General features: G+C 40.5%; 2 protein-coding genes across 2 annotated transcripts in view; one reads left to right on the forward strand and one right to left on the reverse strand.

Moving 5' to 3' along the window:
* Window positions 1-1,147: 1,147 nt before the first annotated feature.
* cdx1a (caudal type homeobox 1a) lies at window positions 1,148-4,086 on the reverse strand. Its single transcript, XM_062426097.1, has 3 exons — window positions 3,753-4,086; window positions 2,304-2,452; window positions 1,148-1,333 (listed from the first exon to the last, which is right to left on the reverse strand). Exons 1-3 carry the CDS (start codon window positions 4,084-4,086, stop codon window positions 1,148-1,150), a joined length of 669 nt encoding a protein of 222 aa, XP_062282081.1.
* Window positions 4,087-9,373: 5,287 nt separating this feature from the next.
* pdgfrb (platelet-derived growth factor receptor, beta polypeptide) overlaps window positions 9,374-16,630 on the forward strand; it is a 30,447-nt gene continuing 23,190 nt past the window's right edge. The window contains exon 1 of the mRNA XM_062425908.1: window positions 9,374-9,755. The gene's annotated coding sequence lies outside the window, so the exon portion shown is untranslated. The remainder of the gene's footprint in view (window positions 9,756-16,630) is intronic.

Consider the following 16,630-nt stretch of genomic DNA (forward strand, 5'->3'; position numbering starts at 1 on the left):
AGCTAAATTTAGATTTCACACATTGCCACGCATTGTTCCTCTTTTTAAGGTGACCTAATAACCAGAAGATATTAATGTCCTATTAGGTATTGTACAAACTCTAAAATTTAGGACATGCATAGGTTATTATTATAAGACAAGATAAGCAAGGATCAAGCTAGGCGTCTGTGTTTAGCACCATAAGGACTGTAGATTATGAGTCATGTGGTTCAGTCTGCAGCTTCTTTTCAGGATGTGGCCTAATACTTCTTCTTATTGCTGTCATTTTTAAACAGTTCTGTGTTTTTCTATTACAGCATCACATTATGGCTCCAAAGCGAGAAGAAAAAAAAAAGAAAAAAACAATTATTTTCACCAAATATTTTTCCATGTCATAGTATACATCTGCTAAAAAATAAATGACAAATGACAACATTGGTGTTTTCACACCAAAATCCAACTGCTTTTACTGTATTTGCTAATTTTTAGCATTTCTGTACCATCGCTCCTCCTATCATGCTACATACAGTTCAGTACAGCTGCCTTTTTCTCCCCAACTGAAAGTTTACATGTTTTTGCTTTACAATGCTACATCCTGCATCAATTTTCAACATAGCAGCAACAAACGTCACACTTTCTGTTCTGTTTCCTGTAAATCCAAAGGGTGATGTAAAATGATGAATTAGCATCATTTTATGTTCCTAAAAGAAAGTGTCAGGACCATTTTAGTTTAATAATCTGCATTATTCTTTTCTATTTTTATGCTCAAGTATGATTTGGACCTTTGACATGCAGAGAAAAACAGAAGGACACACTTCCTTTTTCTCGCAGATGTGGCATAGATTAGAATGTGTCAACTAATAGTTCACGTGTTGTATCACGCTATCAGTGAGATGCGGGCAAAAACTGTTAGAGAAAGAGGAAATTCCAAAATTGCTTTTGTGGCTTTAAAAAAAAAATACAGATACATTGCCCATTTCAGGCAATCAGTGCAAGAGACATGTAGTGCTTGTCATTGTAAAAGGCAGGCAGGGGGTGCATCATTACAGCATCACATTGATGTGAATCATCTTCATTCATTCTATGGTGAACTTATAAAAACGAAACAGAAAAAACACTATGTACATTTCCCATGCTGCATCAGTCTTTCATACAGTACAGGATCCACCTAGTATTTCTCTGATATTGTATCAGACAAAATGTTCCTGCTTGGGCTGGCTGTGATGTGGGTGTCAGTAGGTCCTCCCAACACGGGTGGGGTAGGCGTGGTAGTAGAGGCCTGCTGGGAATGCTGCAGCTTCTTCCTGTTTATCTTCCTCTCTTTGGCACGTCTGTTCTGAAACCAGATCTTCACCTGAGGCACAGATGCGAGACACATGAGACATCAACATTGAAAATATATTTTTTTATGTAAAAAATCTTATTGTGAGTTAAAAAAACATCCAGAAAAAAAGAAAATACTGACTAATCTGGCCTCATACTTCTGCCGAAGTGTAGTTATTTCCTAATTTTCAAGAATCATTTTAGTTGCAGCAACAGGTCACCCTAAGCTGTGGCTCGAATGAGCAAGATGGGTGGGGGCTGAAAACAGTCACGACAATAATAGCATCATGAGAACAAGAGTGACACTTTCACCATTAACCCAATTTCAACAAAATGTTTTGTTTGGCAGCTTTGGTTTGGTTTGGTTTGGTCTACTGCAATGCTGCTGTTTATTTTAAAGCAGTAAAAACAGGAACAACAATAATAGCATCACGAGAACAAGAGTGAGGGTTTTACCATTAATGCAAAATTGGGGCTTTTTGGCAGCTTTGCATCATGTTCTACTAAAGTTGCTGCTGTTTCTTTCTAAAACAGGTTTTTTCCTCTATATGGGATTACTGAAGAAGTCTGAAAAGCTGCTGTGTTGTAGTTATCTCAACATGAGTGTTGAAATAGGAAAGATGTACAAAATGACCTAAAACAGAAGTTATTAGCCAACATTAGCAGACAGGAGTAAATAGGTCTATTTCTAGCTGTGGATTAATACACACTTGGTGTTCGAGTGTGTATTAATGTCAATGGGAACATGTACGTGGGGTGACCTACAGTGAACTACACTGACCATGTTCATTGTAATAATTTTAACGGTTTATGGCACAAAAGATTAAGCTTTATCTGGCTAAAACAATACCTGTAATGGGATCAATTTATTGTCGACAATAAGAAAAATGCACAATATTACCATATTATCTTTTCACCTGCTTCTCATCCTTTCTGTGCTTTCTCCCTCGTCTCTACCTCTTACCGTTATGCCTTTAACTCATTTGCTCCAGCCCTCTCACCTGTCTCTCGGAGAGGCTCAGCGTCACGGACAGCTCAGTCTTTCGCCTCATTGTGATGTAGCGGTTGCACTGAAACTCCTTCTCCAGCTCCATGCGCTGCTGGTCAGTGTACACTACTCTGTACTTGTCCTTGGTGCGAGTCTTCCCTGCTGAATCACACAAAACAAGCGTGAATTAGTGAAACTTAAATTACTGACTGACTAAGGGAATTTAAGTAGATATGTCAACTATTCCTTTGTATTTGTTAGGTCTTCATCCCTACCAGTACTGCTAACAGGAGTGATTGTAGTGTCAGTGAGTCATGTGCAGGGCAAGTCGCGACCTGACAGATGACTAATTTGAAGATGCCTGGTGCCATGTTCAAGTTCAGGCGCCACTTAAAGCCTCATCAACTCTATTAATCATACTAACTATAAGTAAAGACTCCCCACTGCATTGCTTCAGTGGTTCTCCTTATCGGCGTGAGTGGTGTTTACATAGGTGTTTACATAGGCAGGACACATTCATGGACACACATGTTCACATACACACTCCCAGGGAAGAGTGAGTCAGAGTTATTGATCTGAAATCTTGACCAAGTGACAGCATCGATCATGGCCGAGCAAAAGACACACACACACACACACACACACACACACACACACACACACACACACACACACACACACACACACACACACACACACACACACACACACAAACACACACACACACACACACACACACACACTCACACACTCACACACACACACACACACACACACACACAATTCTGCGAGGCCTAAGAATTTGCCTTCAGATTTGGTTTGACTTCTGCATACTTCCTGCATTGCCAGTGTTATCTAGCCAGTTTGTCACCCTTTTGCACCCACCCAGTGGACAGAGAGGGTGGGGAGCGCCACTTCTGCAGACTCCACGGCCTCCATTGTTAGCTTTGCATTGACATCTTACACCTTGCTGGCGGAAGGGAGAGGCGAAAGCATTGATGAATGTGTGTGTGCAGTCAGTCTGACTTAACTGTGTCTACATGTTGAAATTGTCGCAGTCTATGAAACTGTGTTTTGTCATCTGCACACCCACTGCTGCAGTGTAGTTTGTCATGTGACAGCATAGAGGAGTGTAATAATTAATAACAAAAAATGATGTTAGTTTGAGCCTCCTTAATCGTAAATAGACTATATGACAATGTTTCTTGTTAGTTTCACTTGTTAATTTGTCTGATTAATCCAAGATAGACCTGAACAATTTGTGACACTGGGTTTGTCTGTGTCAAAAAACAGTAAAACTCATGGTCTAATCAAGTGTTTACATTTCTAATGATATGGTAATAGGATTATTTATAATGCAGTATTGCAAGGATTTATGCAAGTATTTCATTGCATACATCCTATAATAAGTCTGACCTCTACGTCCAGTATAGTACAATGTTTAACAGTAAAGAAGTCCTACCTGAAACGGACGGTCTGATGGATTCATGTGTTCTTCTCTTGGAGCAGAAGGGGTCCTGGCCGGAGATAAAGTTGTAGGGTGTGAACGACCCCCCTCCAGCGGCGGTGGGCGTGCCGCTCAGGTCCGCGGAGGTGAAACTAACCTGCCCGGCGCTGGGGCTTGACCCCGGGAAGCTGTACGGATACTCCTCCCGGGGAGCGTAAACGCTGTTCCAGGCACTTGTCGACGGGTCGACGTGATGATAACCGTGGAAATCATAGGTAGGCGGGATGTACTGACTGTTCAGTGACAGTGTCTGAGCCGGGTGTCTGGCCGGCTGTGAGTTGGGGTACATACCGGTGTCTGACAGGTAGGGTGACTCTCAGGTGAACCTCGGTGAATCAAACCAGCTGGCGCATGTTAGGCCTCCGTGGTTTATTCCCAGCAGGGTCTGGCGCAGGTGTCCGTCTGTTTTCACTCCAGTCTAAGGTTCAGGCTTAGAGGAGCAAGACTACACACCTTTATAGATTTACTGCCAAGGAGTTCAAAAGTATCATCGTGACGTCACACTTTACCTGAGACCCACCTGCCTGCTCGTTTTGGCGACATGAGTGCATTGACCCTAATTTACCCAGTCCGTCCTTAATCATTTTGATAAGGCCATGTATAAAAGAAGCCTGTGTGTGCACGCGCTTGTGCACATGTGTTGAGCTCATGTGATTTCCCGCACAGAGACTGTAAATGAAAATGTGAGTTGGCACAGTGATCCAAAAAGTATTCAGATGCTTTAAGTAAAAGTGGCAATGAAAAATATTACAAATCTTACCTAAGTTGAATTACAACAGATAAAAGTATTGAGCAGAACAGCATCTGCAGTAATTGTTGCTTATATTGTGTTTATAATTATTATTACCCTACTGATAATTACTTTGTGAGCTGAATTTGTATGTTGTGCTTAGTTGAGGTGGAGCTAATTTTAGGTGATACTGTTAGGTAGTTTAATCTTTAACAACACATTTTATAAGATATGTTTTATATGTAAAACGTAGTAACATGAAAGTACTAACATGAAATACCTAAAAATTGCGATTAGGGAACAGTTTATAGGCTAAATGTACCTATTCATCAATTGGGTTGGCTTTTGACATGGTTGTATAAATCTAGGCTTGTGTGTGTGCGTGCGTGTGTGTGTGTGTGCGTGTGTGTGGGAAGATGGGGGTTGGCATAGGGGGATGAATATTATATACATGTATTGTGCATATTGATATGTTGTGTGAATATCTGCATGTTTCTGTGTGGAATAGCAGAGGCTCCATTGAGACAATAAAGACTATCTATGTATCTACAGTACTGTGTAGCCTCCAAGAGGGGGTGTTATGGGAAAGGTGTCCCATTGACTGTGTTATCTTTAACAAGGACAATACAGCTGACTTCCCCTATTCATGATCTAAACAGGATATTTTCAGTAAGATACTGGTGATTTTGCTATGACTTTTCTTATGATAATTGTTTAAAGTTAAGAAGACTGTATTTATTGTGTGACAGTGGGCTGAAAAAAACAGGGGAAACAGATGCAGTATAGGCAAAATATTATTGATGATTTCCACTTACAGTAAATGCTATCTTTAATGTTTAATCTTTAACAAATATGTGGAAACTGATTAAGTTTAAAGTATAGAGGCAGGTAAGTGTTTTGTCCAAATTGGTTCCTGCTCACATTGACCACTTGAGGGCAGCAACAAATTAAGTACTGGCAGGTAACTTTCTTCCTTCAGACACAAATCAGCTGTTTCCAAACTTTTCAATAATAATCACAAAGTGTATTCTTCATCATATCTGCTGTTGGCCTGACACCTTTTCCACAATAAGCTGATGTACTGAGAATATCATGTAATAGACTGTATATTCCACTTGTCAAGCTCAGTAGACCATACTGCAAGCTCATCTAGATCTAAATCTGCCAAACATTCATAAAATATTCATGTTAGTGTCTTGGTCATAACATCATTATCAGCTTTAACAGCTGTCAGTTGCTAGCATGAAGTGGGCTCATGTTAATGGAGGTGAAAGTGCTGCAGGCCTGAACATTAAGGCAAGTGCAACAAAAGTACATCACACAAAAGTTGGATATACATGGGATCATAGCAACCTAACAACTTGGCTAAAACATGGAGTCAGCACTTACAGTATGTATTACAGCATACTTTAATATACAAACTGTTCTGCACAAACTGTCTGGTCATAATCCTAAAACTGGCACTAAAATGTCCTTAAACATTCAAACGCCAGGAAAGATATACATAGTTTACGTTTAAAGCACTTCTCTGCTGCTTTGTGCCAAAATGAACCCCTTAGCTTTTTTCAGACGTTATAAATCTGTAATATCTGTCTAAATGAGGGGTTGCTGTAGGGAACAATCCATGTATAGTGATTCAGTTTAAACAGTGCAGCGTAAACAGTGTTCCCACTGGTCTCCTTCTAGCTGGCGAGACGTTCAAGTTCACCGAGGGGGAACTAATAAGAGGTTTGTATTCTCTTTTCACCAAATCTAAAAGCTCACATGTGTTAGAAAGAGGGCTGCTCTAGGTGCCCAGACACATCCAGGGCTTTCATCTTCCACAGTCATGTTTCCTCTTACAAATACAGTCCACAAAAAGCCTGCAAACAGTAATTATTAGGTGGTAGACCCCTGTAACATTTCTGTACTGAAGATTATGCTGCAATGAGACACTTAGAAATTGAAAGGTGGATAACTTCATGTCATTTTGATACTGATAAACAAGCAGGAATCTGCCTTCTTTGCCATCATGATGTGCTCATAGACAAAAAGTTGTGATTGTGTAACTCACTGCATCTCAGCAGTCCTGGTTGTTAAACTGGCTCTTTTTTCTCCATTCCAAATTCAGTTGTTTAATTGAATGAAGAGTGGGAGGTGGTATGTGCACCCACTATGTCCTGAGTTCAGGATCTCCTAATTTATAAAACAGGTTACACATTTTGATTTAAGTAATGACAGCAGCAGCGGAGCAATATTTCATCACCCAGGACTGCATCAGGTTACTGTTTAAGATGTACAAAATGTATCATAAAGGAGATAAAATATTTGAAATCTTATGTTTCCCGAATATGGATGTATAAAACACTTTATTTCATGACCAGTCTCTACTTTTAGGGAGTAGGGAAGTAGAACAGATTGGGACATTTTTTGCCTTTATTGGAGAGGGCAGAAGAGAGAGCTTACAGGAAATGAAGGAAGATAGAGAGGAGTGATGACATGCAACAAACATGGTCAGTGTCTTAACTCCTACAGGCCACCAGGACAGTTGATTTCGGTTTTGTCATATTATGTAGGTCCTTTTGCATTTTAAATAGAAGTTTTAATATATTTGGTAAATTTTAATGACTTCATAATGCTCTTCTTTCCATTTTCATCCTTTCATTTTGATATCTATTTTATGATGTTCTTGATTTTGTATGTCTAGTCTTGCTTGAATGTCTTTGGTTGATTTGTTGCAGCATTGATTTTTAAAGGACAAATTCACAGTTTTTCATGTCTTAAAACAACAGTCAGGTGTGGAAATGAACACTGAAACAGGTTTTCCTTGCTGTAATAATTACTCCAGTCCATCCCCTTCAAATGTTCTTTCAATTTAAGCTACATTCTTCTTAGTAAAACATTTTAAAATTTAACTTATATTGTAAGTGCATTATGAAGGGATCCTCAGGGCCAGTATGAACAGAACAGAAGAAGTGATCCTTTAAACATTGACTGTTTTGACAGTTTATTTAAACAAATTATGATGATTAATATAGTTATTGTTTGTTTGGTGTTTTTTTTTTGCTATGTTTTTGTGGCTCAGTTTCAGGTTTGGAAGTCTTGAGGAGCATCTGACTCATATCCTTTATCAGTATAATTTGTAATAGCTCTGACTCCAGATCAAACACTTCATCCATCTTCATCTATCAGTGGTGAGTTGGGTTCAACTGAAGGTCCAGGCCTAAGCCCCGGTGTTTCCTGCATCTTGTTCCCAATGCGTCTTTTGACTGTAAGACACTGAGCGATAACTTCCAGTTATATCTAAAAAGAGCAAAACACAAATAGTGGAGCAGAAAACATAGTAGTTGCACTAGCTGCACTCCAGCTATGGCAACAATCCAAATCAGCTATGACGGAAAAAAACACTCTTGTAGTTGTTCAGATAGGCTGAATAGACCGGGTATTGTTGCAGCATAATGATTTGGAGTCCAGTTTGTTAAGTGGTTTGCCACTCTGTCAAGCGGTATGAATAAACAAGGACAGCTGCCAAATATAAAGCAAAACACACCCCCTTGTTTTCTCTTTCACCAGCACTTCGTAATACTTTGCCAATGCAACAACATTGAGCCATGCTGAAATGATAAACGTTGATAAAAATGCTTTTCTATCTTATCATTCTTGAAATATCAGATATTTCTAAGCAGTGTCCTGTTGGAGCTTTGGGTTGCTGCAGGATGTTTAGACAGTTTGTGTCTTATCTCCAGCTGATAAGAGATTGTGTGTGGTGGAGTATTTGCATCCATGAATGAAATGTCTACTACTGCTGGATTATTACCTATTATGTCTTGTGGCAACATTTTAATGGACTTTGCAAACACTAAAAATATATAAGAGTTGATCCATGGAGTTAAATTGGTGGATTTATTGCAAAGAGGTGTTAATTACATAAGGTGGGACTGTCCTGTGTGGTGTTGCTCCCCTCCTATCTAATTACCGAGGCTTCACTGGCTCTCTAATTAATGCTAGCAGGGCCTTTAGATTTGCCCTCACAATTAGAGGAGAGCATGGTTACAGTCCAATTTAGCCCCTGTTCCCTCCTCCCCTCTGTCTGCACCCCGCTCCCCTTTCTCAATGCCCCGGAGTCCCCTTGTTAGAGAGAAAAAGGCCTTCGTCAGCTGCGGATTTGTGTTATGAATCTCAAGCCATCCAGTCATATCCTGGGAAAGGAAGAAGTTAGGATGAGGGCCAATACAGAAAACAGATTTGCACGGCATGTGTTTGAAAGAGAGAAACAGGAACAAAAGAAAGAAGACACTTACTTTATTTGTGCTGAAAAAGAAAAGAAAAGACAGAAAAAAAGATGCAACATGTGAGAAAAACAGGTTCACTCAAACTTTAAGTTCATTTTCTCTTTTACACCTGATTCTAGATGTGAAGTTATTTTCCTGAGAAACTGAGACTTCCATGTTTGTTTCCAAAGCAGGCTGCTGTGAGCTCTGCCAAAACCTTTTTTCTCTCCCCTGGACCTCTCACTCTCTCACTCTTTCTCTTCCTTTTTATTGTGTTTGTTGTTTTATGGAGGGTTAGATGCGGTCCAGATTGCTGTTGCCAATAGAGACTGTCTCTGTTCACCTCCAGTTGCTTGCTGCTCCATTCATAAACAAATTACTCCAGCTTGGGACCTCTGAGCTGCTACCTAACAACAACAAGCAGAACTCGATCTGTATTTTGAAGTTTTCTCCCTCTGCTTTTCCCCACTTCACTCCTTTTTTTTTTGAAAAATCCCTCTCTTCGTTTTTGCTCAACTCCCCCTTCATAGTTCCCTCCCTCTTCTCCCTCCCTGCTCACTCTTACTCTAGCTTCATCAGGGCCGGACCACCGACAGTCTCCTCTGTGTGAGTCTGTCAGGGAAGGAGCTTGTATGTCTTCCCATTGAGGACACTTAAAAAGAAAAAAACTTATAGCACTCTTTGGGAGCTTTTCCAGAGTGTGAGAGAGGAGAGGATACCCCCATGGTGCTGTGATTTGACTAAACAAACAGCCGGGCTCAGAGCAGTGCCTCCTCCAGCGGACTCCCGGGACAGCAGAGATTAACCTCGCAGCCCTTTGACTCTGAACATCTGAGGCATCTGTACATCTGAGGCAGCAGTCCCTGTAGAGAGAAGCCGCTGGAAATCTCTCCTCTGACTTCAGAAGGAGGACACCAACTGCTGGACAGAGAGGAAGCAGAGGGAAGACCTGTCTGTGTTTCTAGGATCACTCCGAAGGTAAGAGGTCTTACTTCTCCCTCACTGTCAGGGATTTTACTTTTAGTCACGGCTGCTTGGCAGCTGTTGGCAGGAGTCAAGATGTACTGTACAAAATGGTGAAAATTCACTTAGCCTGCATGGGAAGCCCTCTGTGACAGATTACATTTCACAGCTGTCTGTCACAGAGCAGACACACCTCATCCTTACAACACTGGACTAAATTGTTAAGATGAGCAAATATAAATAGGTGTCACATAAATGTCTGGTTTGACCACTTTAGCTGGAACTTTTGTTGTGGGAAACCGTTGCTAGTCGTCAGTGTTGAGGTGGTAATGAGTCTGTGTTGGTGGAATTTGCTATCCACATGTGTGTGTACACACCGGGGATTACAATGTGAAAGAGTGTGAGCAACCTGTTCAAACATCAACATGGTGACGATTTGCTTCTCTGTCCATGGACACCTTTTCACTCTATACATGGTGAAATTTTAACAATGTTTATTCTCTCGCTAAGACAATACATCCAACAAGGTATCCCGGGGTGTCCACACACACACACACACACACACACACACACACACACACACACACACACACACACACACACACACACACACACACACACACACACACACACACACACACACACACACACACACACACACACACACACACACACACACACACACACACACACACACACACACTGGGCTCTATAGCACAAACTGTTTGTATGCTCTCCACTTTTTGCTTCACTGCTAAAGGGCTTGTTTATACAGCCCTCCTCAGTCACCCTGAGTGAACCGGCGGTCCTCACCGCTAAACCATCAGTCTCTCTCCTCCCCTGTGAATGGCCCTAACAGAATCAATCTTCTCTGCATATCTCAACCCACTGAAAAGCCATGGCTGTGCAGTGATATCAGACCTGGCATCAGTCACTGTCACCAGCATCCTCTTTAACTGTGGATGGATCCAGTTAGTGGCAATACATACAAGCTCATGTAACAGCGATTTATAGCGTCATGCCTTGGTCACCCTTTTGTAAATGTAAATCTCTCATAAACCAGTGACTCGGTCTAGTCTGAGGAACGTAGACATAAACAGTTGAAACATCTCTTTGCATTTATCACAGGAGAAGGTTTTAGTACCTGGAATGAGTTACATTACAGCAATACAAGCTATTTCATGGCTAAGACAAATGTGGCATGCATGATTTTTCACTCTAATCTGCCATATGTTTTGCACCTGAAAGCGCTCCCACTTCCCTACCATGTACGGTTGCTGTGGTGTTTAGTTGTGGGGTTGGTTAACTGCACATCCATCTTCCGTATCCTGATGACCTTTTGGATATCAGAGCTGAATTAGCATCAGTATCAGTTGTGATCTAAACAATGTTGGCATGTGTTTTGTGGTAACTACTCTACAATTAGAGTTGAGTTTTTTTTTTTTTTTTTTTTTTTTTTTTTTTTAAGTTTTCGATCTCCTCTGTCCATCTTGTTTGGAGATGGCTCTGTGATATTTTGGTACAGGCATTATCTAGTACTATTATTGCAGATGAGCTGTTGGAAAATTGCATGCATGTCATATTTTTACCATCAATGGTAGACTATTGCATTCATTTCATAGTTTTACCGCCAGCAGGATATCTCTTGCAGAACATTTCACAGCACCTTAAAAACACACCCTGACAATCTTTACAGGGGGATTTGTCAAAGACAGTGAAAATTCATTTGTCTCCTGGCTGGTGGGGATTTTTCTCTCTGTGCGTCAGTCTGCTGGTATGTGCTGCAGCAGAGCTGTTCTCCCCCGGCCCTGATGCAGCAAGGCCCAGTCGGCTCCATTCCCCTGGCCCAGACCTAATCCTTCGTCATCAGCTGTTTCCTGGCTCTCCGGCCTCACCGCATGCCAGCCGAGGAAATGTGCTTCACATTATGACCATGCAGAAAACATGCCAGAAGTTTGATTCAGCTCACATGTGCTTCGGAGTGGCGATGTGTAACAGTTTGAGCTCCGCAACAACTTTTGAAACACACTGATCCCATTCTGTCCTCTTGTGATTTATCCTCCGTTGGCTCAACACACAGCTGTTCAACAACCGTGCTCTGTAAACTAGTGTGAAGTTGTTTACATCTGGATAAAGTTTAAAAAGGAATTTACTCAGACATCTTATCACGTGGTTATACTTGTATGTATGTTGTTTTTGATATTTAAAAATAGCAGCGTCTGACTCATTCTCTGGTGGTCGGTCTGAATGTGGCTGATTCATAATTCATCACTCATACTTTTTGACTGAGCTGTTTTCTCTAATATGACCATCAGTCACATGCCCCTCTATAGATCACTGCTTCTTTAATGCTCCCTTACACTTTTATTTGAGACATATAGCTTCAATTAAGAGCACTAAGTGGTGCTGCAATTCAGCATCCTGTATGGCTCAACCTCCATCTGGGCTCCCCCCTCATTCCCTCCTTCTTTCCCTCCCACCCACTCACACAGAGCTGACAGGCAGCTGCATCTCATCTTCAGTCAGAGAGCACAGCCACTCCTGCAGGACAACTAGTGGAGGAAATGTTGTGTTTATTACACCAGACTTTTAGGAGGAATTCAGACAGAAAATGTAAAGAAATATGTCATTTTCACACATGTAATACAGAGGCACACAATTTACTCAAGTCCACTATTAAGACACTTGTACTTGAGTATTTCCATTTTATGCCACTTTATGCCATTTTATTTTCACTCCACTACATTTATTTGACAATTTACTAGTTATTTCTGAGATTAAGATTTGACATACAAAACATATCAAAAAGTATGGTGTATTGTTAAAGAGTTATCTCCCCAGAAGCATTAACGTTAATATAAATATGAATTCAAATAAGCTTAGTCAACCAGCTGCATTTAAAAAAGGGGTTATATTTACTTATCAATAATAATGATAAAATTCTGCAAATTACTCCTGTACTCTTATTTTAAACACCCACATTTTTCTGCCAAAGTTAAAACAGTTTCAGTTATTTCACAAGAGATTTCTGTTTGCTGGTGTGATTGTTTGTTTTTACCTACTCTTCATGTTGATTTGAAGAGGGCGGGACTCTATTGGAAAATTATGATATTATGTCTGTCAGTGCAATCAGAGTTGCAGCATCTTAACCGAAATGCAATGACAATTTGTGCTTATTTTGCCACACAAAGCAGATTATCTGAGTTTTCCACTGTTAAACTCTCAATAAATATAATCTAAAATGTTTTATTTTATTTCAAATTTTAACTTCAGTATTTTAAATTGTAGACTAATAGTTTGAGCCCAAGTTTTCGGGGTCTTTAAATACAATTTTAAATGCAGGACTTACTAAGATTGTGTTACTTAAATAAAGGATTATAATTTTATAATACTATACTATTACTATACTATATTGTTATTATTTTCAGCAGGTGTTGGCCTCCATCAGGTTCTTTTTAGGCACCACTCTTTTTCTGTGGTTTGTGTTCTCCTCACTCCAACAAAAAGATACTGGAATTGGTGATACAGTGCAGTGAGACAGGAGGACAAAGAAGAATGCTTTTATAAGATAAGAATATTCCACACAATGGAAAACTGAGACTAATTCAAATTTCTTCACTTTGTCTGTTTGCTTCAGCTGCCTTCAGAATTAGCATCTATTAGATACATTGATGTTTGTCAAACTTGTCAAAAGCATAGCCTCCGATTTGTTATCGCTCATGTATGGGAAATTATCCTTAAATAGTTATTTTAAGACTTTTTTTAATCCACTCTGATAATGTCAAAATTAATCAGTAAAGTTGATAAAACTTTTGCCAGAACTGTAAAAACAATAGAAATCACCCAGATTGATGCTTCTCTGTCGCTGTTATCCCTCCTTTCCCCCCTTCCTTCCAGCTTTATCGTATTTAGGGAAACGAGCAGCTTTTAAAGCCAGTCAGCCTTAATTGTGTTCAGCTGTTTCTGTTTCTTTCTGAGGGGGTTGCGGGTGTGTTAGAGCCAAGGGACTGGAAGTGTGTGTAGGCGTCCTCCATTTCTCACGAGGCAGGTTGAGGGGCTCATACCCTCCAGTGATTGTGGGGCGGCCGGTGTGCAGAAAGAAGGAGGGGAGGTGGGGTGTTGCACCGTACAGATGGACTGGAAGGTCTTAAAAGAAAATAACATGGGAGGATGTGGTGCTGCTTACACTAGCAACTTTATATGATATCCTTTTATTTCTTGTGAGCACAAACAATTTGCATTGCCTGGGCTTTTGTTTTTTAAGGTATGATCATGGCACACATACCTGTACTACACAACTACTGGTGAAGGCTTTTAGAGAACCACAAAGCCCATAAATATGTGTAACTGGTAAAAAAAACTTAAAGACATACTGCTCGATGAAAAGAGGACAATTTACATGACTTCAATGACTACAGCTGCTTTAGTTTTCTTTTTTTCCCTTCATTTAGGTTCTCAAATGAGTAGAAAATTAGATCATTAAACCAGTATCAAACACCAGCCACATCCAAGGCTATCATTCTTCAACTGTCAGTTTTACCCAGAAGCTCTTTAGATCCCCCCCACCACCACAACAAACAGCATTTACAACTCAGTTTGAAAGGGAGCAAACCAAAATGCAAAGTTTCCCAAACATGTGTTGCCTCAGCATGAGTATAAAGTCATTTTGGTTGCTCAGGCAAGACCACTCACAGACACTGTATCCTAAAGGTGAACTGAGTAAGACCAGTAGAGGGTTTGTGTGCAGACGTATTAGAATTTATTTTATTGCAAGTAAATCTGATAATGCAAACTTGAGATGGCTTCAGTGCTGCTTTAAGCTCTCAAATTACAACATACAAACAGCTTTCTGCTGATTCAGTTTTCAGCGTCCTGTGTCCAGCTGTGAAACTGCAGCCTCTTGTCGAGGGCTGGTGAGTGAGCCAAAAATCCAGACAAACTGTTTCTGTCAGATTGATGAAAACCTCTCTCCAGCCCCAGCCTGTCCAAAAAAATATTTGACAAAAATATCATGGCACATAATTTTGTGGGTTATTTCTGTGATGTTCATATATTCCGTTGTTTTTTTAAAATCAAGACTGTAAGACTATGAAGTGACTTAAAGCAGCAGAGGTTGAATTTGGATCAAATTCCTACGTGTAACATGAAAGGGGTCAGTCATAATGATAGACCCACAGTTCGTTATCACCTGATCCTGTTCCCCTCAGCTCTACTGAGCATTTTAGTGCCTTTTATGTTATTGTTTTGGTTTTATGGACCACAACTTTACTGTTTGGGCTCACTAACTTTTATCAGTAACAGCAGGCAGCTCTTTGCAAAAAAAGCTCTGATGAATCCACTGCACACTGCCTGCCCACCAGACGACAGACAGCCAAAGTTAGCAACTAGCTAACGAGCATACATGAACATTTAGCAACTAAAAATACCAAAACAGATGATTCTGTGCCAATGTTGTGTTTACAACTTGTTCTGCTGCCCCCAAGTGGCTAAAAATTCATACAATAAAAGTTTTAAACATGTCGTGAGCCACCATGAGTAGAAACAAAACAAAAAGCTAGCTGTGTTGCAGTGATATTTTTGAAGTGAAGATATGTGAATGTTAACAAGCTAGAGGTCTAACTGTCTTTCTGTTTTTTACAGTCTGAACTATGTATTATTATGATACAAACACAGGCTTCATAAACAGGCAGCACACCTACGCATTTCCTGCATACAGTATTCACATATTTAGACAGCGTGTTGGTGACATTTATGCTATCCCAGCTGAGGTTGCTTTCTACTCATGAGCCTGCAGTTCATCCATCATTATTACAGCTCTGCAAATGTACAGTATGCATATTAGTCATGTTGTGGGGCGGTGAGGCCGCCTGGGGTGGGAGCAGTGCATCGTGGGTCTGTTGCCGAGGGACCAGAAGGTTTCCCTCAGGGGGGTTTGTCTGTCCAAGACGAGTGATAAAAATGGATGTTTGTTTTAACAAAGACACACAGGGTCATTTTTTCCCACAGAGCTTGCCAAATTCATGCTGTTCAGAAATACGTCACGAAACCTTGACATCCTTATAAAAACAGCTAAAAACTTGGATGACAAATATGGCATGCACATTTATTCTGCATTGCAGCTATTCCAGTACATGATTTAGTACATGTCCTAAAAGAATTGGTGTTTAGTCAGTGATAGTTCATAGTCTTATCTGAGCTATAATTGTTTGCTTTGGAAAAAACTGACCACTAAATTGGAATTGGTTTTTTTGTAGATCACAGCTTCCTGTACACTTCAGCAGAGTAAACATCACTGTCTGTGATGTAAGGCTGTGCATGCGCTCCTTCTGCCATCCCACTCAGTCCACTTTGATGTGGTGTTTCCCATAAGTTGTATCCCATATGTCTGCAAGCTCCCTTTGCTGTTTTTTACACTGTCTGGTGCTGTGTGCAGTATCCTTGTGGTGTGCCGCTGGTTTGTCATGCTTTGTCATTGGCAATATGCATGTTGATGTTTTTTTCTGTTTGTTTTTTTCTCTTTCTAAACTCTTCGTTCTTAGTTTTCCTGCTTGCTGGTTGGGAGTTTACATCTTTTCTGTGCAGCTTGTTATTTAAAGGTATTTTCCTCTTTGTAGAAATTTCATTATGTGCAATTGGTCGTCCACTCATTGTGGCATCTTTTGTCTCCGTCAGTTTCTGGTTAGTGGTGGGGGTGGTCTGCTGTGTCACTGATGCATCACTGCTTTACACCCACACAAGACCAGAAATGTTCCCCATACAGGAAGTCAGAGCGCTCCAGCTGCATTTCAGGAGGCTTTTTGGACATCTTTCTTTTGTTATAAATTGCACTTTTTCCCTTCTTGTTCCAAGTGCAATCTTTCCCCCCCCTTGGGACTCTCTGAGGCAAACAG

This window comes from Scomber scombrus, chromosome 9 (assembly GCF_963691925.1).
Source record: "Scomber scombrus chromosome 9, fScoSco1.1, whole genome shotgun sequence".
Taxonomy (NCBI): Eukaryota; Metazoa; Chordata; class Actinopteri; order Scombriformes; family Scombridae; genus Scomber; species Scomber scombrus.

What these genes read in the sequence shown, in the direction of transcription:
- cdx1a (XM_062426097.1), bottom strand. Translation starts at nt 4,086, where the DNA reads ATGTACCCCAACTCACAGCCGGCCAGACACCCGGCTCAGACACTGTCA. An exon ending in CATCAGACCGTCCGTTTCAG is followed by an intron (nt 2,453 to 3,752) that starts GTAGGACTTCTT and finishes TGTGTGATTCAG; the next exon opens with CAGGGAAGACTCGCACCAAG. An exon ending in TGAGCCTCTCCGAGAGACAG is followed by an intron (nt 1,334 to 2,303) that starts GTGAGAGGGCTG and finishes TCTGTGCCTCAG; the next exon opens with GTGAAGATCTGGTTTCAGAA.